General features: G+C 35.8%; 1 protein-coding gene across 2 annotated transcripts; it reads right to left on the bottom strand.

Annotated features, from left to right (window-relative positions):
• Positions 1 to 893: 893 nt before the first annotated feature.
• On the bottom strand, positions 894 to 23,989 carry PDLIM3 (PDZ and LIM domain 3). Of its 2 annotated transcripts, XM_059469953.1 has the most exons (8): positions 23,741 to 23,989; positions 18,421 to 18,572; positions 16,748 to 16,832; positions 10,946 to 11,013; positions 7,668 to 7,931; positions 5,034 to 5,161; positions 3,787 to 3,898; positions 894 to 2,893 (listed from the first exon to the last, which is right to left on the bottom strand). In XM_059469953.1, the coding sequence occupies exons 1-8, from the start codon at positions 23,831 to 23,833 to the stop codon at positions 2,704 to 2,706; spliced, it is 1,092 nt and encodes a 363-aa protein (XP_059325936.1). In that variant the 5' UTR covers positions 23,834 to 23,989; the 3' UTR covers positions 894 to 2,703. The 2 variants fall into 2 exon arrangements, with proteins under 2 accessions (XP_059325936.1, XP_059325937.1); XM_059469954.1 differs by lacking the exons at positions 7,668 to 7,931; positions 10,946 to 11,013 and adding an exon at positions 11,461 to 11,648.
• Positions 23,990 to 24,821: the final 832 nt, after the last annotated feature.

The raw sequence follows: 24,821 nt of genomic DNA, 5'->3' as shown, positions 1-24,821 counted from the left end.
ACATCTGAATAGTTGAGATGAAAAGCATGTGAGGTCACATTTCCTACCTTTTTCTCCAGCTGAAAATAAATGCCCTGCCTGCCTTTGGCTTGTAATATATGAAAGAGTCCAGGCACAGCTGAAAGGTACAGTGGCATTAAGCTACAATCAGGATTGACTGGCTACACTGTTATGAACCAGAAGATAAAGTGGGTAGACCTTTAGGTGGCCACCTTGTGTGCCAGGAACCAATGACACCCCACTGAGATAAAGAATTCGACCTTGAGGATGCAATAGAGAGAATTGGTGTTATCTTGCTCTCACATTTAAAACTATATTCAGTTCTCCCTGACTGAAGTGACTGGGGTGAGATTTCCTATTTTTCTCCTCTGTCAGGATCAGAGATTTCAGAATCTTCATTAACTGAAATAAAGGTTGACTTGATGTTATAGTGTTGTACGGGTTTTCACCTAGGTCAGTACTTGCAATTAGATAGGCTTACCTTCTGATTCTATCAAAGCCACATCCAACTTCAAACCTCCCAAAACAGCACTACATGGTGATGCAATAGCACTGAACTTACCTTAGAGTTTCAGCATCAGGACATGTTCTATGACTTCTTGTGTCTGTATTTCCATGAGTTTCCTCACATTTACAATTGGTGTGTTTGGAGTGTTAAAGAGAGAAGTTTTGAGTCTTTAGTTTGGAAAGCACATGATCTCATTCTGTTTTAGAAGGCCCTGGATGTGTACTCCAATGCCTAATATAAAAATTGTCTTTCATTCTCGCCTGGGATCTGATCAATCCAAAGCACACTGCTCTCTCTGACTGAAATCCAAACCTCTGTTGTTGTCAGGTCACTTGACACTCACACTTCCTCATTTTCCATACCAGATGAAAAGAAACACAGAATATGTATCATATGCAGTAGATTTATTTGTACTTTTAGTTACCCCACAAAGACATAAAAATTAAACAAACATTTGAAATAATGAATGACATTTTAAGTTTGTAAAAATAGACATTATGCACACTTCTATTTTCAAAAGGATTTTCAGATTTATGAGCTTTATCAATGAAAAAATATTAATACTACACATTTCCTCCATGATACCTGAGGAGCATAATTATATTTTGTGCCCAAAAATAATTCAGGAACTAACCTTGAAAAGGGTCCAACACTTTTTTTTTAATCTCTGCTTTTGATATGGAAATGTAAGTAATAAATGCAGTAATAAATGCACACACATTTTAAAAATTTGAGTTCTGAAAAAATACTTTAAGACATTCTGAAAAGTCTTTGAATATGTGGACATTGTATTTAAGTCTTTGGGACCTGTGAATTTTTAAAACAAATTTACAGTATGTATAATTTATTTTGATTCCACATTCTACTTGTATTAGGCTTACATTATAGAATGGGTAAGTTACATAAGATTGTTTGTCTCTGGGTTGTTAAATTTTGCTAGTCTTGTGGACTTGATATAAATTTTGTAGATTTTTCTACTTTAGAGCATGTTCAAAATACCCCAATAAAGAATTTATGACATGGTTTGAAGTTTTCTAAAAGTGCTAAGTATGGTTTTCCCATTATGTGTGTTTATGTGGCTGGCACCTACCAGAAAACAATGAAGTCCTTGACAAGTTTCAGAAATTGATTACAAACCCATATTCCTTCAGCTTTTTGTTTTTTTATTCCTTAAGACTTCACCAGGCTTTTTAATAAAAGACCTTGCCTTTGCATATTGTAATTAACATTTTATTTTAAAGTTGTCCAAGCTTTAATTTACCAGCAATAAAGATATTGTGATGATATTTCCCCATTGTTTCTAGTATGGAAATTGAAATGTGGAGATACAAACATCCCCTATCATTTTCTGCAGAAAAGTTTTAAAATTTGTTTTCATTCTCAATTCACAATGAATTCACAATTCCTATTAGAGTATGAGGTTCTTTTTCCAAAAAACAACTTATGTGTGTGCATGCCTTAGAACAATTTTCTGCAAAGTGATGTGAAAGTTGATATAATTTCAAAATCATTAAGACAACATAGAACTTTTGCTTTGCTTCATACTAACCAGTCTTTATTATACTAACCATTTATTGTGTGACTTGACATTTATTTTTTATCACATTGCTGCATCAGAAAATTAAGGCACTATAACCCCAAATTCAGAGCAAAGTAAGCAAAACATGTTTGGGGCATACATTAATGATAGTTGAATAATAGCAGACATGAACTACTGCTTGTTTTGTACTAAACATATACAATTGATGCTTTTCTAATCTGTCAAGTTTCTACATTTATAGCAGTCCAGCCTGTAAGACTTTGATGGTGTTGGTGTTTGCACAAATACCTAATTTAAGTTAAAAGTAATGCCTTGCTTACAGCACTTATGTATATAATAGATATATGTGTGTACGTAATGCTGTAGCATTGATGTAATACCTCAGCTGATTCACTTTTTGTGTTCTGGAGAGCTTTCTTAGTTTATACTTCCTTGAGTTATATTGACAGTTTCAAAACCAATATTTTAGCAGAATTTTGCTGGTATAATAATCTATTGCTGGCTAACAAGGACTTCTGCCTGTCTCAGAATCCCACAGGGAAAGGTTTAAAAGCTGCTACTTTGGGCTTAGGCAGAAGTCCTGACACTCATACTGCAGTTCTAAGCTGGTAGAGGCTCTGTGTGTGCATGCATACATTTGTGTGTTACCCTAGGACTAGCATTTGGGGTAAACCGTGACTGTTTCGTATCCCTCTGGTGGCCTCATGCGGGCGCGGGCGTGAGCTTCACAGTAGAGCTGGCCCTCCACAAAGAAGTAGCCTTTTTGTTTCAGGTTCAGATCGCAGTCAGAGCACACAAAGCACTCCGGGTGCCGGTATTTATCACGTGCCTTCACCACTGTCCCTCTATTTGGAAACAAGGAAAAGAAAAACCCCAATCAATCAATATGAATTCGAAAAGAGAAAAAAAACTGCAGCAACCCGGACTATTAGAAGTTGTCTCTGCCCATGGCAGGGAGGTTGGAACTAGAGGATCCTCAATGTCCCTCCCAACCCAAACCATTCTGACTCTATGATACATGTTCTAGGTATTTATTTTAAGGCTTTACAGTTGTTCATCTTGTGGTTTTAGAAACTACTATATGATTTAAGGTTGGATGCTGAGTTTGAGTAGGTCACATAAAATGCTGTAGAGTTGATCACATAGTTCATGAGCACTGGAAAATGAAGAGTTTGAAGAAACATGTTGGTTTGGTTACAAGACAGAAAGCACAGCCTAACCTATCAAAAGGGTGACAAAATGACTTTCAAAACCACATTGCTTTTTCTTCATGCGTGTGTTTTTTCAGTTTATCACTGTCTGTGTTCTTTGCTGAAGAACAGTGATGTCAATCAGGTAGAAATCTGATAGTTTTAAAATAGGAGTACAGAGCTTTCTGAATACTCCCACTGGGTTGGGAAAAGGATGCTTTGCCTTAACAAGAAATTTTTGGGAATTCACAACCTGACACAGCACAGCATGGGTAGCTGCTGATTTCATTGTGTAATTGTTAATAGTTGACTTGCAAAAGGTCCTGAGAAATCTCAATTAAAACCTCAGTGGTACTTAGTCAAAACTTATAGAATCTGTATTAAAATTGTTGAAGGTACAGGTTATAATTTGACATTTGGAACAATATATTTTTATATCTCTATTCTCTAGCAGCATTATGGGAGTGCACTTCTGTAGTTTCCAGTGGTGTTTGAGGATGACATGTGCTTGAGCTGGGGATTTCTAAAACGAAAAAGAAACAACTTACAGAATCCCACTCCCACATTTGTCACACTGTGGCACTTTCTGGACACCAGGCATGGCAGTAGGTATCTTTGTTACAGGTGCTTTCACACTTCTTGTTCCCACAGGGCGCCCATCTGAGAAACAAAACAATCCTGTTATGTACAGGATAATATAAAAGCATCTGATGCAGCTGAGTACTTTTCTGCACTTTTCTGTACTTTCTGTGCTGTATGTACTCTTCTAGATGTTTTTACAGGCTTTCACTTACATGAACAAAAAATGCAGTCCCACTAGAAAAGTTTAGTAGGCCAGATTTCACCTCTTAGGAATCAGGAGAAATATTTTGTGAGCTGTAGCCAAAAGCAAGTCCAAAAGAGTTTGCAAATGCAGTGCTCTCTGCTTCATGGACATCACCTAATTCTCTGAGAGTAGGTCTTGGATGTAGCAGAGAGGGAGGAGGATTGGACTTTAACACAGAAACATGACATAATCCAGACGTATTGTCAGAAAGCTTCTTATTTATATAACTAACCGTACAACAATTTGGAAAGATTAGTAACATGATATGAATACAAAATAATAGCAAAATACAAGAAAATGCTAAGTAAAATCCCACAATAATATATATGTAGACAATTGGATGACTTTATTCCTTCTCCAGTAAATAATGATATACAAACATTAAAATTTAAAATATTATAGTTTAGATTAATTTTGGTTCTATTTTACTTTTTATGCTTACTGTAAATATAATAAACTTGCAGCCTTTAATAATTTTCTTTTCAAAACTTCTTCATTTGAAGGAAATATGACTGTAAATTATATTGTCTTCTGCAGTTTTGCTTTAGAATGAAGAGGAAATAAGTTTTAAGGGGTTTCAGGAGTTAGTTTAAGTTCCTCTTTTCCTGGATGTGGAAGAGGGTGTTTTCTTTGTTGGTGTCATGAGTATAAGCATCTTGTCCCAAAAATGCTCACAGATAAAACTTTATTGTTCAGTTGAAGTCAACTTTGGATATTAAAGATCTTAAAATCTGAGAGGAGATTCTGGAAAATGTGATCAGCACCTGCATTACATTCGCAGAGGAAACTGCTTGCTGTAGCAAGGAGGGAAAATGGCAGGAGACTGGTGTGGCAGCTATAAGGTTGGGAATTATTTGGGCTTTCAGGAATTCTTGTATCTCTAATCTTTCTTATTTTCTTCATGGATTCCCCCCTCCCACAAACATTTTGAAAGTATTTGAACAGGTAGAATATGTTGTTATTAACCACCTTCCTCGGAGACTAAATTCTGGAGCACCTTAAAGGAGCCAGACTGGCGCGGCTGACTGGGCTCCTCCTGGTTGGCGTGCAGCATCTTGTACACGTCAGACTGACACACTGAGTTGGGACATGGGTCACTGTGTTAAAGAAGGAAGAGCAGATAAAAACAGTTTATCAAACATGACTCTAAAGCAATGTCTCTACCAGGCATAGAGTATGATTGAAGAAACAAACATAAAGATGTGTTCCTACGACTATTGAGAAACTTTCTTCCCAGGTAGCATTGCTTTATATGGCCTCTTTTTGATCTAAAAAGTAATGAAAAGAATTAAATCAGTACAACTGTTACAAAAATAAATATAGAAACTCATTTACATATTTCCATAATTGCTGTTTTGGCTCTAGTGGCATTTGAGAAGAGGGCATTTAATCTCAAAGTAGTTTCATTCCAGTAATCATCTGCTGTGTTACCAGGTGCTCTCTGCTATGATATCCACAAGTTCCCTTTTTGCAGCAGCTGCTCTCAAGAATGTTGTTAAAATCACAGCTCATGCCTTTACATAAAGTCAGCCAAAACCTAACCAGTCAAATCTTTTGGGAGAACATGACTTCTAAGTTAGCTCGATTACTAGGTAATATGGTGATTATTTGGATTTGACTAAGAGAATTGTTGTTAATTAAACATACAGAGATTACAAAAAGAAGTGAAATAAGTACTGCGAAATAGGAAACACTGTAAGGTGAATACTGAAAAATGCATGTTCTATTTCTTAATTTAATAAAAATAAGACAAGGATTTCTTTTGCAATGGCAGTGTTATAATAAAAATATAAAGCAATTTATTGTCCAAACAGGAGTTCATGGTTGAATCTCAAATGACCTGTGAGAATATTTTCAGAGGCATTTTAAACTCTGCTGAATATTTCAAATTGTTCATGATAAGTGGCATCCTAAGTAGTTGAGAGGAAGAGTAGACATCTATAAGCACTGACAGGAATTAGACTGAATATGTAGCATTTGTAAATTTCATACACTTACTGGGGGTAATCAGAAGCATCCAAATTTACTTTGATAAAGTCTGTTATCTTACAGCTACACACACAGATGTCCAGCTTAAATTTCCTGTCGCAAGTGGCTTACTACTGTCCACAAAGAATTAGACAGGTTTTTCTTTAAATGGTTTGGTTTGTTTCTCCAGGTAGCATCCAAGCTGCCAAATGGCCCAGTAAGAGCAGCAGTAGTTGGACAGTGACTGCTGTTGCTTAAGTGAATTTTTTAATCTTCATCAATCAGTAGATTTCTTTGAGCCATCTTTAAGCTGGTGAAAAGCTATCAGTTTCTTCTGTCAGAAGCTTTTAATGAATAGAAGTAGTGAAGTTTTTACAATTCTTGGCAATGTTTAGTTAAACCCTTGAATTCTCTCCTCTTTACTAAAATATTTATAAATATAAAGCAAGTGATAATGCAATAACATACAGAAGGCAAAAAACCCAGACACAAATGTGTCATTTTACATTTCTTAATGCATTCATAGTGAAAGCCATCCCACAGCAAGAAACATTTCAAACCTGCATAGAGAGAGTAGGCGATGTCACAGGCAGTGTGAAATCTGGTTACTTTGGGCTTAATCCATTATTTCACAATAATGAAGCAGTAAATTTTTCTTTTATTGTTCTCTAATAGTTCTGATTGAGCATAAATATTTGAGCAATAGAGTAACTTCACTCTGAAAAGACTTCATTAACTAAAGTTTTCATTAAATAGGATGAACCTAAATACTTTTTTATAGATAATGATTTTTTGTTAGCAGCAGCCAAATTCAGCAAGGTGCTGAAGAAGGCTCATTGGTGCCAGTGATTATTCTTATTTAAAATATTAGTACTTAGCTTTATTTTATGCCATACATATTATGAATTATTAACTTAAGTACTGTTGCAAAACAGGAAAATAGGTTACTATTATGCAAAGGTGAAGATAAAGCAACCTAAGTGGTGAATTGTCTCCTAAAAAATGAATAGTGCCTTAAAACTTTTTATTGTATAATCATAATTGTTATCCATATACATAAGGCTCCTACCTGACTTTAGTTGTGTACTGAATAAATTCATAAGTCAGACATGGATTTGTAGGCTTACAGTAAATTCTGTCTCTTTTTGTACGAGATCTAGTTGTACTGAATGAGTTGTCTAGGATGGGAGTTATAACCATCTATAATATTTCCTAATCTTCATAACCTAAATTTCAACAGTAGATAAAAATTTTATTTATTATTATTTTATGAATTATTAATAATATGCAATTATTAAATCATTATTAGATAAATGTAACAGTTGATTAAAAAGTTTTAAATTTTGGAGTGGTCAGTTAGGCAATAGTCCAGGTAGTATCATAGTTTTTATTGATTAGCTGCAATTCTAAGATAATTACTTACGAAATATTTATTTGCACATTCTGATTGACTCCTTTAATACTTTGGGTTAAAACCCAGAAATGACTCATATTTTAGTGAATATTGAATGGTTTTAAGTTACTTGGTTTCTCTCTAACCGTTTCCCCCTTTTTCATAGGAACAGTGTGATACTATTTTTTTGGTATATTTTAAATTAGTGTATTCATAAATATTATAGATGCTGCTCTAATTACCTTATGACAGGTGTTTCCCCCAGAGCTGTAGAAACTTGGCCTTGCAGTGTTTCCATGATATTGTCATCTGAGTACAGCTGCATGGGTGTGTTAAACTGGGCGTGTACAATCTTGACACCGGGAAGCTCCATTTCCAGGGGCACATTGGGGGCCATCCTGGACACCGCCTTCAGCTCCGTGGGGCAGATGGAGCTGACCGTGCTAATGGAGGAGGGCGTGCTGCGCCCACTGCCACAGTCCAGCCCCGAGGGAGTGCTGCATCCGCTGTGTTCGTGGCCGCAGGGCCGGAAAGGGTGCAGTGTGCGTGCGGTTACAGAGAGTGAAGACAAAAGGACAGGGGTACGGTGATGTTAACAGCGCTGAAAAGCATAAATGGAACGAGCTCCAAAAAGCAAAAGTACAGAAAGTAGAGAAAAGCAAAAGTATGTGTGGTTATTGATGATAGTTTTCCTACAAAGAGTATCAAGGCCAGTTATAAAGCAGTCCTTAAAATTCTGGCATGCATTTTCTTTAAAGATAGTAAAAATCCTTTGATAGATGAAATAATTCTGTATATAACATTACTTAACATTTTTAATGCTAGTTTTTTTGGGGGAATAATGAAGCCTTCCTAAAATTCTCTGTTCTAAGTGAGTAATTCTTATAATCTATAAAAAGGGTAGGAGGCAAACTTTATGTAAATTGTTCATGTCAGAGACAGAATAAACACCTGCAGCACTGGAAGAATCCTAGACACATCATTCCAGTTCTGTACCTCACAATTATCTCACTACACTGCCAAAGAAGTACTATGAAGTAGTGTAATATCATGAATGTGACATTTCCTAGATTTACTTAAATTCTAGAGTAAGATATTTAGAAATATTTTAAAACTAGTTTAACAATTTTTTAAAAAAAACTATTTGTTGATCATTGCAAAGAAGAAAAGTTAATAATACATCCAGGCTTACTTTTGCTTTTCTAAATTACAGTGTTTCCAGTAGAATGTAAAGTGGTCCTCCACAAGAGCACTGGGTTAATTCAGAGAATAAATCTTATGACTTTTGAAGTAGATGTTACATATAATTTATATATAAAAAATAAGAGGTACATTAAAAAAATATTAGTGTTGCTTGACATGACTGCAGTAACTGTACACCAATTCAACATACCTGGAAAAAGATTAGCAAAAGAATGTGAATATTAGACCTGAAGTCTTTTTCAGTATCACTATTTTGAATACATCAATCTTGTCTGCATGGTACCTCAGAGGATTTCTTTGTTAAGGGGTATTTCTTTGCTGTTGCTGTGTAACAGCACATAAACAATTCTTTCTACAGTCATTGGTTACCATTTATGAGATATTCTGAGATGAGGGACAATAAATGCTTCATCTCTGTCCTCCACCCTGATATCAGGGTTGTGGGTGGTTCTTTCCAAGCTGTGTAACCTGGGACAATGCTCTGTTTCCCAGTTTGATAGTACAGAACTCTGCCCAGTAGCTACTCTTGGGTGAAGTAGAAAACCCAAAATTCTCCCTTTGATTCAAAGCAGAATTTGTGTAGGACCACTTTCTCAAAGTTTTAAAGGAAAATACACATTTTTTCATCAAAGATATGTCAAACAAAACCATTCCTGAAATAGTAGGCAAGACTTAATGCAAATATAGTTGTGCATCATCACCAAGCATGAGCCAGCCAAAAAATTCACACAGGGCAACATATATATTTGCAGTATTTTCTTTTAGAAGAAACAATACCACCCCATTAGATCCTGCAGTGGAATAAGTTCTGTCAGTGCTAATAGTGTTAGTAAATGGAATGTAGCAGGAAAAGACTAGAAAAAGCACAACTGTCACTCACTACATGAAGCCAAAGTAATATTAAAAGAGAATAAATTATAGGTAAAAAATAAACAGCATATAGTTATATATTAAAGACATTTTCCAGTTAGTTTCACCATAGTGAAGTCCCAAATTCTGTCCAATGTCCAATCCATTAGCTCAAGCCCACAGTCCACAGTCATGTCTTCTTTTAGTCAGAGTCCTATTTAGCCTCTGCTGTCTGTTCTAAAGGGATATTTAGAGCTGACGTGGTTTATTTTTTGCTGTGTTTAGCAGTGGATTAAGTCCAACTGATGAAAATTAGTAGAAAAACTGTGGCAACCAAAGTTTTGTAGATGTAACACCCTCTGTCAAAGATTCTGCAGTTTGCAAGGGCAGACCTTCCCAGTGCTAGAATTCCAGACAGACCTTGCCCAAATGAAGTTCTTAAATTTGTTGCATTGCAGTTAGGGTAGTTTTTGCAGTTTATCTTCTTCATTTTATATTCTGGTAAAAGGCCATTTACTTCAACATTGTCATTGAAAATATGACATCATTTTCATTTCTGTATTGTGAGATTAGGCTTTTGATACTCATTTGATTCTTCATAAATCTAGGCACTTGTAAAATGGTACCTAGTGGTCCCAGAACCAGCTTTGTGTGTAACCTAGTGGTCCCACATACTTCTACTGCTAGAAAAGAAAAAGGATCACATCACAATATATTTCATCCCTCAGGCCCTTTTGGGGCCTTCCTTGTGGTTTTAGCCACAGAGCATTGGTTTTGTCCCCTCTGAAATAATGAAAACAGTAGGGAGGAATTTCATCACCAGTCAAGACAGAGGTTTATTACACTAAAATAATGAATCTAAATATATAAGACTTTCTGCTTTGGAACTTTCAAATCTGTGGCATCAGTTTTACTACTTTTAGCTCAGCAGTAGGTTGTCCTGTAGAAAGAGGTCTGCTGAAATGCAAATTTGAAATCTCTGAAGGGCCTAGCTTATAACTTTCTATCTTAACTATCTTTTTTTTATATGTAGACTATCTTTTATTTATATGTAATATGCAATATATATGTACCATGTGGCTATGTTTTATTTAGCATGTTAACAAATTACAGTGTTTGGTCAGAAGAAGATATAGTGCCAAAGATCTGTAAGTGTACATTATCTGGTGCTGCGCTGTAAACTGAATCATGGCTGCAGTTACTTCAGACTCTGAGCAGTATAACTGAGATGGGAGTGTAGATCTATTTTGCTTTGGAAAGAGAAATTTGAATTTCAAGCCTGAGTTCTGAAAGACAACCATTTAATTATTTTTGTTTCTTTGCTTTTAATTTCAGCATTAGACTGTCTAATACTATAAGTGAATTTCATATGCATCAGAATGCTTAGTTAATGTCAATGGTGAGTATCCATCCATTAAAAAAAATAACACCATGCATCAAATCCAGCACAGCACTCAAAGTTTATAACCTGCTTCGGCCTGAGATTATGAAGGGTTTGGGCCGAATATTATGCTTGTGCTCAAAGTAGTTGATATCCTGTAAAGCAAAAAGAGATAAAATAGCTTTCTTTGGCCTACAAATCCTCATTCAGTCATAGTGCTTTCTAGTTTAAACGTAGCGAACAATGTTTACAAATTTTAACCATGAAGTAACCATGTTTAGTTTGTTCATTCCTGGTGCTCAAAATACAATCACTGTAGTGTTCAGAAACATGCAGAGTGAAGTGCGGTTACAGGAGAGAAGGCTGGAGGGTAGTGTTGCAGCCCAAAGCAGAGGGCAAATTGTAGCTACCTGCAAGAATGCTGAATGGATAGTTCTTGGTGTTGGAAAAAAATGTTTCTTTGATCACACTTTTTTTTGGATAATGAATAATCTCCTGAGTCTCAGAAAAAAACAGCAAGAGCTGGACTTTTAAATTGAAACCAGAACAGATAATGATAGACCAGAAATGACGATGTACCATAAGTAAATAGCAATACTCACTTTAGCGCTGAGTTAGGAATGAGACCCCTCAGTTGTCCATGAAGTGCGTCTTGAATATTGCCAGATGAATAGAGCCCAATTGGAGAGTTATAGGAGGAGCTCACTACCTGTCTTTTGTCATCAATATTTGCTGCTGCAACAAAAGGCTGGGCCCTTCTGTTGTGAGCTGTACCAATAGGCTTGAATTCCTGTACATGATAGGCAGACAAAACACACAGAGCTACAATGCACACCAAAGCTATCAATGAGTAAATCTGACAACACCAGTATTGTTAATAACTGCATTTTTACTTTTGCAACTCTGTTATTTAACTGGTGCAAGCATATTATATTTTTCCATGAATTTTGTATGTATTACTTGAGCCATACACATTAATTTGTCACCTCCAGGAAAGCAGAAAGCTTAGAAGAAATGGGAGAGATTAATATTATAGTGACCTTGCATATTGGTCACCAGATTTACATTATTCTTTTAAAACATTGCATGTATGCTTATCTTAATTTCTTTGCTTTAGTGCTCATCTCTAGCTTCTTCATTTTCATCACATAGTGATAGAGGGACTTCCAAAAGTATGATTTTATTGCAAGTGTCTTACCTAGAAAACACGTAATTTTTAATGCTTATTTTAACTGAAATAAAGTCTTGAACATACATCAGATTGAGGACATTCTTCTGAATGTATTTAATTTTTAAAGCATATCTGTGTATCAAAAATTTCACTGCTCTATAATTTAATGTGAAATCGTCATAAATAAGTAAAACCCAGAAATGGGTAAATTTGAAATAATTCTGCCTGTGTGCCCATATTCTGCCATATGTTTTTGGTCATTTACCAGGATAATTTCTTCAATTTGTGGAATTTGAAATGATAACGTCTGGAAATAAAATCTCTGATGGTTTATCAGATATCATAATATGTCCTTCTGTAGTGGTTGGCCAGGAATGATAAAGACATTTGACTGCATGAAAATTCACTTATTTGTGTTGTGCATATTTATTACAGTATGCTTTGAGGCCCTTCCAGCTCAAGTCCGCTCCTAAGCCTCTGAAATAAGGACTTCGAAAAAAACTTAAGTTTTCATCTGCCAAGGGTTTTTTTCCCTTTTTCCATAGTGAGTGAAGGACATGAACTGCTGCAGTCCATGACCTTGTCCTGATGGCATGTGGCACTCATTGGAAACAGTGCTGTGAGAGTATTTGAACTTGACTCATATGGAATAAAAAGCTTTTGTTTCTAACAAAGTTTCTGCAACCTGAATTGGTCTTTTCCTTAGAAACTTGAACTTGCAATGTTAAGATAGCAGAGGTCATTAGTACTTCAATTTTCATAGAAAGTTTTTCCAGTTCTTCAGTTTGGGTTTGGTACTGAGTACAATTGTTATACAACAGTTTAGGATCAGACTAAAGAAAAGTCGTGGATATATAGAATATGCAACCAGAAAATGCAAACAGTAAAAAGCCGTTTTATTAAATGAAAATGTTGAGCAGCATTGCACTTTAAGAGGCTACTGAAAGCAGTAATCAGATAAATGAGCACAAAGTTTTTACTTCCAATTCCTTCTTTCTGTCTGATAGAACAGAGTTGCAGTTAACAAAATGTATTAGTAAATGGAAATAATCTAATTGTTTAGGATCATGGCTACTTAATGAAAGATATTAATGTCAAAGTATTTAAAATTTATTCAAATCCATGTATGATACAAAGCAAACAAAACCAACCGTGAACATTGTAATTTCATCCCCATATTTCATTTCTTATGGAGAAATGAACAGAAGATGTGGCACCATAACAGCATGTTTACAATGTGACAGTTGTGAAACAACTTGCAGTTAGTGAGACTTAAATTCTGCTTTCTTTATAATGCATCTATTAATATAAAATGTCAGTGACAGAACATACAGCAGCAAAAATAGTCCAGCTCTTGTGTTTATTTGATATAATTGAATCTGTGAAAAGTCCTCTTTTAGTTCAAAAGCTAAATGAGAACTGGAAGTTGTTGAAATTTCAAACTAGGAATATTGGAGATATACAGTACTTAATTTATTAATTATTTTTCCCAACTGACTGATTTTTTTGCAGGTCTAGCTGTGTTTTTTCGTTGATACAGGTGTAAGGAATAGAAATAATGTAGCACCAAAAGCCTGCAGAAATGCATCTGTCACAGCTTATATGATGGCATTCCTTGGGGTAATTGCTGTGACAAAACACAAATGTGTATTTTGGAGGTATCATGTGACTAAGACCTTTATCTTTGAATGCTGTTATAAAGAGAGGTAGGTCCTCAAAACTAGCCCAGCACAATTGTATAGTTTCAAAAGTTGATTATAAATGGTAATAGACTAATAACTTCTTAGAACAAGGGGTTGTGTTTTTCTTAGATTTTTATACTTATCTACATGCATAATATATCTCCCAGGAATGCATAATCTCCTTCATGGCCAAAAGTCTAGTCAGACTGAACGTTCAGAGTTCAAAAGCAAAGGTAGAAGTAAGAAAGAAAAGTTCAAATAAAAACAATTCAAGAAATTGTGGCAGTGAACACAAAATTATTTTCAATGAGGTTAAAGGGATCATAACAGAAAACATTTACGAGTCATCATTCTTTTACATTGACAATACAGCAGAAAGCATTTTAAAAATAATTTTATGATAAAATTTGCCATGTAATGGTTTTGTTTTCTCTTTCTACTTATGTTTGTTGAGAACCTTATGTTCTAAATTGCCTTTATTCAGAATACAATGTGATTGTAGTAGTAATTCTACTATTTCCTATTATTTATCCATCACACTATAGGTTGCTCCAGTCCATGCAAATCAGGGTGGCTGTTTTTTCATGTGGGAATGTGTAGCTTTCAAGAGTGACTCTCAGTCAGCCACTCAGTGCTGTGAATTAGAATTGTTGCCTCAGTTTCCTCTTCCCAGATTTAAAAATAGTGAGAAATTTTACTGTGCTCCGACAATTGCCTGTATCAGTCTCCAGATGTTTTTTGGGATATTCTCAGGCTAATTCAGAAGCTTGATACAGTGTGAAGGTTCCTTGTTCCATACTGTGTGTGGACACAGTATTTAATTGTTTATCAGGTTTCACACAGCCATCTCCATGAATCTGTAGAATAATTGTCATTCATTGAAGCTAAAGTAAGCATTCTGTGGCCAAATATTTGGTCACATTGCGGAACAATTTAAAATAGGGTTTCCATTCATTTGTAAGTATCTTTTATTAGCTTAAAAACTTGAATTAGATACTTATTAAGAAGATTGTGGAAGTCATCATTTGTTATTGTTATTTAGTTAGCTCATAATGTATATTAAATAACTGACTTCTCTTAATGTTCTTAGTAAATTTTAAAATGTCTATTTGATGAGAGTGAAAAAATTGATGCATTTATAAGATCTATGACCTCTTGAGTAATTTTAGTTATTATATATATAGAAGTCAGTGGTTTTCCATTTCTGCACACCAGTAAATGCATGCAACACTTTTGGATAAAAGATTTCTATTTTTGAAGTAACACATTACTGCTTTTGCATTTCTCTCCATTAATCTTGGCTTCAGTGCCTGTGTTTATTTTTAGAATTCAGCAAACTCTTATAAGACTTGGACAGCACAGGTTGTAGTTGTGCAAAAATTTGTCATCTGAGATTCAAGAAACTTTTACTGTTTTCTATACTGCTGTGTCTCGTGATGTGACTAAATATGCTGTAAAATTTCATATTAAATTCCAGCAATTGTAGAAAAATAGGCTATATGTATTTTTTATTCCACAGGTAGTGGTGGACACTCAGATGGAAGAATTTAATCTAAAATGTAAAACATTCCAGGGATGGTTTAGTATATTTGCTTGCAAGCATTGCTACTTTTTGGATGCCTACTGTTTATGAAATATACTCAGTACTCCTGAACTTCCTAGGAATGAAAAGGAGATATACTAAATGAAAATTCTGGCTGTTTAATGTAGGAGAAACAGTTTTCCTGATTGCCCAATGGAGGCTGCTTTTCAATAGTCTGCCAAATAGCACTTAGTGAAATCTTGTGATCTATTTTTAAGGAACTGTCCTTTTTAGGAATGCAGCTTTCATGCAGAGGGATTGCTCTTGTGTCATGCATGCCTGCATGGTTTTCTCTATAGCTTTTTTAGTGAATTTGTTCCATTGCTAGTCATCTAATGAGTGTCCTAGCTCTTCCACAAGAATATGCATTTAAAATAGTTTTATTTCTTCGTTACAGTATTTCTGCTGCTGAAGAGGCTATATTATTTCTGATGGAGTTTGCTGTATCACTTAAAGTTTTAGATCAGAAAGAAGAGAGAGAATGTAACACTGAAATGCTGTATTCATGTTTGGGAGCATCTCCGTGAAAACAGAATTGGTGGAAGTATTTATTGCACAGGGTTTATTGAAATGGAATCTAGACTTACATTTTTTTTTTCCTAGGATAACACAGAATAAATACTTTGATATATTTGCTTTGAACCTGGCCTTCCAGGATCAGCAGAATTTTCTCCCTCCCTGCTCTTGAGATAACAGCAAATGTTTATGTAGGTTAAAGAGGAATGATGAAGAAATAAAGGATGAGTTGTAAGCAGTGGCTACCTAATTTGCTATTTGCAATATGAAGGCTTTGACTGATAGTACCTTTTCTTTTTTTGAGTTTGAAAGGAGAGATGGCTTTCAATTGATTGGATTTACTTTAGTCATATACAATGATCCTAGTCAGAAGCGGTGAGTGATTTGCTTATTGACCTGTACATGGATCTTGTGTAAATATGTAAACTTCAGTTCTGTGGCATAGTATAAAAATGTGTGGAGGTAAAGAGATCCAGGATTTAAAGATCTCTCTGTTTAACAGACTACATCAAAATGAAGTTTGTGATCTGATGAGTTCATCACATAGGTACTTGATACTTATTCTGAATGAAGAACTTCCTCATATGACAAAGAATCTCTAAAAGAGTTAAAGCAACTTGAACTGTATCAGAATAAGAGGACATCTTTTATTTCTGTGATAAAACTAGGGTGATATGTAGACTCTTAAAGGAAAATGAGAATTTGTTGTAGCTTTTAAATGTTTTGTTTTGGTTACAGCTGAAAAATCAAAAACATTGAGTCAGATAAAATGGTGTTCCTGGATGTCATAATCATGGTGGTTCATATGAGCTTAAGCTGACCAATTATGGATGAAGTTCTAGTTTTAGAAGTTCTAGAATTTTAATGACCACAAGAGAGATTTCTTTGAGTTTAAAAATGCAAATGAAAATGGTTGGGTAACTTTTCAGAGTTCATACCTGAGGTTCAGCTTCCAAATTTATCTTGAAGGGATGTGCTTTGCCATCTTCTGCAACTTGTGGGGACCATAATTTAGTTCCCGCCCTAGAAAGAAAGTGAGGCGGAATTTAAATAGTTTGAATTCCTATAGAGTTGTGTATGTCCCCATAAATTATAATGCAGCTCGTAAATCTGCAGGCCTTTTCTATGCTTTTTTAATATTTTGACATAAAAATGTCAGTGATATGTAACTGATATATATAAAATATACTTACTTTTAAAAAATTATATATGCTATTAACAATGGGAAATAGGTTGTTAATAGTTACCAAGTGCAAAAGGAAGGGGAGATTAGTGCCTTTCTGACCTGTGCTAACCAAACTTTTAGTTCTTTTCTTTTTAATGGTTGCTAGAATTAATGTTGGGTCCTCAGAGTATTTTATATGAATAATTGAATATATTAGTAATAAGCCTAAACATCAATTTCTTTTTTTTAGAAGACCATAATTTCTATGTCAAGCCTGCTTTTCAATGTTGAAGTGCAGTCTAAGTATGCAAAGTATTTGCAAGGGGAAATTGAAGTTGCACAGATGATTCTTTCACTCATGTAGGCAGAAGTAACAAACACGAAAATATCAGTTACAGTTCTGTTTTTATTGACAAAGTGAAAAGTGTCAGCTAATTTTAAAGTAGAGTAGTAGTAATGTTAAATATTAATCTGGTGCTGCTTGTAATATATACATTTATCACATCTTGAAACTGACTTCCCAGGATAATTGTTAAATGGCATATTAATCTGTAGCAGAATATTGAATTAACAGAAGGAATTTTTAACTATGATGTGTGCTCTAGTAATTCAACACTCCTTAAAAAAAAGGAAACACTTTTGTATTTCAAAAGAATTATTGAAGTCAGCTACCATAAAGAGCTGTGCTTCCTTGAGAGGCTCAGGTTAATCAGCCCTGTCTTAGTTTTGGAGACGGCTGAAAGAGTGTGCCAAGTGATTCTGATTACAGGCTGAGCAAATTCAGCTGGAGATGTGAAGCTGCAGGTTTTTTGTCTTCCTGGCTCTAGTAGAGAGAAGTGAGCACAAAAATGTCTGGATTACTGCAGTTCAGGTAAGACAGTGTTTCTCTGTTTTGTTTAGAACACTGCTTTGTGAATAATTTTTAGGCTTAATATGTTATGACCAAAGAGATTGATTGGCTTTAAACTCACTCCTTTGTCACTCCTTATGAAAGTGTGATGTTGTTTTCCCTAACTGGGATGATGCAGTGGCAGCTTCATGTGTGGTTCAGAGAAGGAGGCCGTGATGAGCACATGTGGCTGAGGGAGTGTTAGAGCAGAGAGGTCACTGAACAGCTGACACTAGATGGGGGTTTTATTATTTCCCCAAAACATGAAGAACTGCTTGCTTACTGACAGTAAACAGAAGACTTGTGCAGTCAGCAGAATTACAGAATTACATTATTACAGTGTGAATAACTTGAGGGAAGCTGTTCTTTTTGTGCCTACAAAGATGGGTTCTGGGGAGTCCTGCTTGATCTGGAGTTAAAGAGGTAGGTCTGGTTGCTTGTAATTTTAAGGATCTTGGAAACTTCCTCAAACTATTTTAAATAGTTGCACCATATAATAATTGTACTGTTGATTGAGTAATATCTTCTTTCAGAAATAGGCAGATGTGTACACGTACCTCTCTATTTTCAAAGAAAGCTGATGTGTAGCTGCTTTGATTCTCTCCTGGGCATCATTATGTGTCATGTTCTCTGTGCCTAGACCATCAATAGCTATAATAACATCACCAGGGCACAGGTTGGCAGCTGAAGCCTTGCTTCCAGGTGTAATCTGAAAAGACCAAAATGTAACTGCTTAATCACCATGCATGCCCAAAAATTGATAGAGAAAATAAACTTCATCACATTCCCCTATATCCTAGTGGACAGGGGAGGTACTTTGCCAAGGCTCTGCAGTTCTATTGTCGGGAAACCATATGAGTGTTTTACTCATCATAACTCCGAATTAAAAAGAAATTATCTTCACCTTTCTGCATTAGTCTCTACTCTGATTTCTGTAATTACTGTAACTCATCTTTAAATATTATTTCTCCACTGCCATTGTAAATGTAATTTGCTTGAAAAAAAAGTTATGTTTTCCCCTTAACAACACCAAGCGGTAAATTGTGTTGCTGAACTCCTTAAAGTGCTTAGTTTTAAATCCCATGGCATTTAAGTACCAGTGGCCCTGATCCTTCAGGGTGGTTTGTGTGGTGCAATTCATACCTTATGTTCATGTACCACTATCTGTGACATTCACAGAAATAGCCCTAAACTTATCTTTCTAGGCTTGCTTTTTTCTTTTTTTGTCTAGCTGACAAACTTCTGTATGGTTGTGAAACTAATTGAAATGCAACATAATTTTGCTTTAAAATAACTATTGTAGAGAGGCTATGACCTTAGATGTTACTGAAGCTTGTTCTAGAATTACTGGCCTCTATTTGCAAGAGGTGACTTCTCCTGCCACCACAACACTTACAAATACCACATACACAAGAGATCTTAGGTCACTGAGTGGGATTTCCGTCCCTTACGTGCGTATTGCCATTTTGGGCAACTCTTGATTACCTAGACAGCAACATGAAATTGATGCCTGTAGCACATAAACTTCTGAAATTCAGCTCTCAAAGAGCAGAAGGGACAAGTTGGGTCATGCAAAGTAACTAGGTCCCTATTTGTAAGTAAATTAATCCCAGTGTGAAGGCAAAAAAAAAAAAAAGTCAATATAGTCTTATTTCCAAATGCAATTCTTTTATCTGTGGTGTATATTAAATGAAAAAAGCTATTGGAGAGAATTTTTCTCAGTATGGATTGTGCTATAGTGAAAGTGAGTGTTGTCTTGACTACAAAATATGCTGTGGAAACATCATTCAGCTGTGCTGTTTCATGGTTTTCTAGCAAAGGAAGAGAGTAAGCTCCCCAGTGTACTTCCAGCATGTTCTGAACCTCTGCTTTGGTGAAGCTGGCAGACTTGTCTCTGAAGGGGACACTACTGTCAACATAAAAGCCAAATAGAAATTCTTTTTACTATGAATTGCGCTGTATTAGTACTGAAATAATGGTAACAATCAGTAAAGGGGAGTAATTGTCTCCTCTTTCCATCTCCACTAGGGCAGTCTGAATGATCAAGGAGATTGTTTGTTTTGTAAGCTCTTTTTCTGCATTCCCACATGTAAACTTATTTTTCAAATCACTGCAACAAACTGCAATGCATGTGCTTTTATCAAGTCAGGCAGACTTTCCAAAGGGGTGCTTATGGCCAGCTTCAGACTTTTGTACCCTTCAAAAGAATGGACTAGTATATTGTGTGCTTAACAAAGTGTTCAGATGCCTGAATAATCTGTTTGCATATGAATTAAGGAAGTTATGAAATCTAAGTCTGAAATCTTTAAAATTGTCTACTTCTCAAACTTCAACAGCTGCAAGTGTAAATGATCAGCACTGAGACCACTTATACCACTATAATAAGACAGGGGTTAGAGGTATGATCATTCTTCTTCCTTCAACATGGAATTGCTCCTGATTTGGCTCAGCACGTTGTGAATATCTCTGCAATGACAAACTGCAGCAGAATTCCTCGTGTTCCAATGTGACTGTTGATGCTTTAATACCTAACTGGGCAAACCAACCATTCTTGGTTTCCTCTCAAGAGTAACTTAGCTTGTATAACCCTTGTGGAGGTTACCCTGCAGCTTATGTGTTTTACATGTCACAACAAATCATCTGCTGTACCTGTGACATACTGCAGCAAAGCCCTGAGATAGTGATCCTGCCTTATAAAGTAGTGTGCCTGCCTAGCACGGTACGTTCCCCTGCAGCTGTGCTGCTAGCAGAACATGCCCAGCTCCCTCTTGCTCCTAAGTCCCTTGGGTTTTGTAAGTTGTCAGCAGCTGCAGTGATACCACATAGATGTTTGAATGGCGTTACCATCACTTGGTAGGAGCAAGGAGGGAAAGGCACAGGAGTCTGTATTTCCTATTCCTTGGCTGAACTGATCATTGCCAAGCTCCTGAGATGTCTCTTGGGCCTTAACACCTTGATGGGGGTTCTGAGCTCTACATGCCCAGGCCTGCTAGGCTGCAGAGCAGGCCCCTGCACTGCAGACTACATTTAGTAGGAAGGGACCACGTTGTGCAATGCAAGATATCATGGGTATGATATTGACATTGTGGGCACCTCAATAATTTAATTGGTGCTGTTTCTTAAGGACTTATTAGTGACACATTATCTGTGTATTTTCAACACTTAGAATTGTGTTGTGACAGTAGTGCTTTTGCTGGCTCACCCTGGCCTCATGAGATAGATTCTAGTCTTGCTTTGGGAAATTTTTGCCTTGCTCTTCAGGCCATGTCTGCATGGTATGCCTGTTGCTCCTGTATCCTGAGTATCTTGGATTTGGATAAATACAAAAATATGTGTTGGTCATTCAGATGTTACAGACTATTTGGCCACATGAGGGTCAAATGTCTCCAAGGAAACTCTGAAGAAAATCTCTCTGCATCTGATAATAGACTTGTAAAGCTTATCACCTTACACCATCATAAATATTTCAGGCTCTGTGTTTTTTGAAGAGAGATATGAATGTCTGCAGACAGAGTGGCTGTTGAGTTAATATGAATACTTGTACTGTGATTGGTAAAGGTCTATAAAAAAAAATAGAACTTTAATCTAGAGTTGATAATATTTTCCCATTCTCTCCAAACTGCACAAGTTTCAATTGTTCCTGTAATCAGTTTCATTAATGCAATTTACATCTGTACAAAGTTCCAAGTATTCTAATGTTTTCAGTATTTGTAGTTGATTTATTGTTTCTGACAATAATAGAATCTGAATATGTTGATTTTTACTCCTCTCCCCCAGTGATCATGATCTGTAGTTTTTCATTTCTTGAAACAGTCAAAACAACAGAACAATTTTCACATGATCATTTGAAGTGACATCTGTTCTTTAGACAGGTGGATAATGATCTTTTATGTTGTCTGTCTCTCTTGACAAATCCTGATAAAAGCTGTCTCTTGTTGAACAAGGACACAGCCAACCAATCTTAACACCTGTCCCTTTTTTTTATTCAGAAAATATTTAAAAATAATTTCTATTTATTTAGTTTTTCTTGTCAGGACAGTTAAACCTAGTGTGAATGAACTTATGATGGCTTATGATAACTTTTACAAAAGGAACACCTAGACCCCAAGAGGCAAGACTGGTGAATCTTTTGAAATGCTCTCTATTTCTTAAGGGATATTGCATGAATACTTAATGAGGGACTCTTCTAAATATATGCAATGACAACAAAGATACTAACTTTAAACAAATTTACTGTAAATATTCTTAAACCTGAGCTAAGCAAATGTAACCTTTTTTTCCTATATGTATGTATTTTTATATTATATATTTATTTGTACTACTTGAAACGTGATTTTGAGCATTTCTGCAATGGCTTATGCCTTGTGAGGCATTTGGTAGGTATGAGTCAACTGCAAAGTAATTTATTCTTTAGAAAGTTATATTTATAGTAACATCCTTTGTTATTGCAGTTTTAAACTTCATTGCACTTAATCTAAACACAAAGAAAATACAAACCAGACACCGCTAAAATATTTTTCATTAGAGATAATGGAAACTATTTTTCTTTTAGAGGCCCATAAAAGGCAAGGAAGGCCCCAAAACATCCAGAGATTTTTTTTTAAATTCAATGTTTCTGTCTCCTCTTTCTCCAAAGGCTTTGCTATATTCTATGAGTAGTTATGTAAATTCATTCAGTCAAATAATAGCTTTTAAATTTACTTCTGTTTAAAAGAAATAATGTTTTAATGCTTTTATAAATCTGGAATGAATCACTAAGTTAATTTTTACTAGTTACTATGTGAAAAGATGGTCCTTAAACTTTCTATTAATTCTTGTTTGGAAGCATATTTACTGCAAGATATCACTAGTGGTATCCATCCTTCCAGGCTTTTGACATATACTCAATACCAGGCAAAGTGTATGTAGTGAGTCGTAGTGTAGGGCTTAAAAAAAAAACCAGAAAAAATGAAACAAAAAACCCATAGCAATTAGGAGGCTTGTGGAATACATATTTGGTGTGTCTAAGGTCCTGAAAAACAGCAGAAATATAAGGAGAATGAATTCTAGTCAGCTGATCATCGAACACAATTTTAAAGATATAGAAATTCTCAAAATATGTACCCTGTATTTTGAGCACATCCCCATCTGTAGATGCAGGGCAGCTGACAGTGTGTTGTATGCTACACTGACGAGTCACTGGTTTCTTATATTGTAGCTCATATCTCAAAATCCATGAAAAAGAATCAAGGCTCAAATTCTTGCCATTTATTGGGGGAGGAAGGGCAAGGTAAATTTTAGTTTCTAAATATGGCAAAATCCACCAAATAACCCACCCTCTTTCATATGCAGGACTGGATAACTTTCTAATAACACTCTTTTAACATTCATGAAAGTGAAAACTTTTAGATGTGTAAAAACAGTTATTTCCTTTGCTGGCAATAAACAGAACTTGGTTTAATTAAATAAGAGTCAGATTAATCTGCAAAGCACAGACTGCCAGGCATGAGGAGGTGCTGCCAAGCAGTTTTCTCCCCCAGTGATCAGAGAGGCTTGTTGTGGAAAGCATAAAAGTGAGGTCTTGCTTTTAGTAGGTTTATATGTAATTTTGAAAGCCTGGGAAATAATACCAGAGTTTTTCTGCTGCCAAGGCACTTGAATTTAATTTTGAGACCTAAGTAGAAGAGTAGTTAAAGTCTCTTAGACCAATCACAGAAACATGTCACACAAAACTTGTAAAAACTCCTAGTATTCAGCTGGCTTTCCTCAGAACTAGCAGCTCCTTTTTTATCAGCTCACAGCTTTGTCTGCCTCTCTGAACTCCAGAAAAGTAAAAGACAAAAATCTACAGCAACTAATAAATAGAATAAGCAGAAAGGAAATTAAAAGAGTACATACCCTGGTTATGATTAAGGGTTGGTTAAAATCTATTCCTCCTGAGAGCCTGAATCCCCAGGGTGACGGTCCTTGGAGAACAACATTTTGTGGCATTGTGAATGGATTTTCCTTGTTACTATTCTCTTTTCCTTGGGTCTGTGTGAGGAGCTGAGCTGTAGGAGGAAGGCTGCTGTCAGCAGAGCACCTGCCAGACAGGGCAGCCGACCTTTTATACCTCCTAAGAAGTTTTACTCATTCCAAAGCTGTGGGCACTGCACTTTATCCCTACTCTTTGGGTGACGTCAGCCAGTCCCTTGGCTTCTCCACCCACAGAGGGGAGTATCAAACTCGGACAAATAAAGCTTGAATGCTGGAAAGTTTACAACAAATGAATCAACTTTATCTGCTGCTTCAGCGTCCCCCTCAGCCCGACTATCAGTAAGCTTCAGGATGCAGCGTCTTGGTTTCTTAAAGCAACCTTGTTGCTTACTTGATATCTTGCTGTTTATGTTGCTGGTGTTTGATTCAGCTTTGCAATGCAGTGCTTTGATTTTGTACATTACTCTGGTTCATGTAAACAGAAATACTAAAAAGGAGATTTCCCTCTCAAGGTCTTGTTTCACATCTTGTCTTATTTGTAATGTAATAGGGTATTGCATTAAAAAGTCCTTCCAGCCCTTCAGCTGCATTTTTTAGATAGTCACTTGAGACCATGGCATGCACCAGTCCTAATGCCTTGAAAAATCTGGACTGATGTCATACATATTTCTCATACTGTAGAAGAGAAATGCGGTATTAGGTGATGATGTCTTTTTTCCTTTGTACAAATCTCAGCTTTTTAAAGGCAGTTGTCCTTTACTTGCGACTTGATAGTAAATAGAAGTGTTCATCAGAGGTTTTTGTAACTGTGTTCTTGTCAAGAATATTTGAAAGATATACTCTGTTATTAAAGTATAATTCACATACTGATCAGAATGAAGCACATAGTAGTGACTCTTTGAAAGTAAACCATCAGAAGGGGTATCTGTATCACAAAGAGCTTGTAGGGTGTCAGTCAGCTGGTGGGGGCACAGCTTTCGGTAGGAATGTGAAGGAAGATAGG

The sequence above is a fragment of the Ammospiza nelsoni genome, chromosome 4 (genome assembly GCF_027579445.1).
Source record: "Ammospiza nelsoni isolate bAmmNel1 chromosome 4, bAmmNel1.pri, whole genome shotgun sequence".
In the NCBI taxonomy this organism is placed as follows: domain Eukaryota; kingdom Metazoa; phylum Chordata; class Aves; order Passeriformes; family Passerellidae; genus Ammospiza; species Ammospiza nelsoni.
The sequence above is the reverse complement of the archived record's forward strand: the minus strand, read 5'-3'. Positions and strand labels throughout refer to the sequence as shown.

What these genes read in the sequence shown, in the direction of transcription:
- PDLIM3 (XM_059469953.1), bottom strand. Translation starts at nt 23,833, where the DNA reads ATGCCACAAAATGTTGTTCTCCAAGGACCGTCACCCTGGGGATTCAGG. An exon ending in ATTTGGAAGCTGAACCTCAG is followed by an intron (nt 11,014 to 16,747) that starts GTATGAACTCTG and finishes TTTGCTTTACAG; the next exon opens with GATATCAACTACTTTGAGCA. An exon ending in GGGGAAACACCTGTCATAAG is followed by an intron (nt 5,162 to 7,667) that starts GTAATTAGAGCA and finishes TCTTTAACACAG; the next exon opens with TGACCCATGTCCCAACTCAG.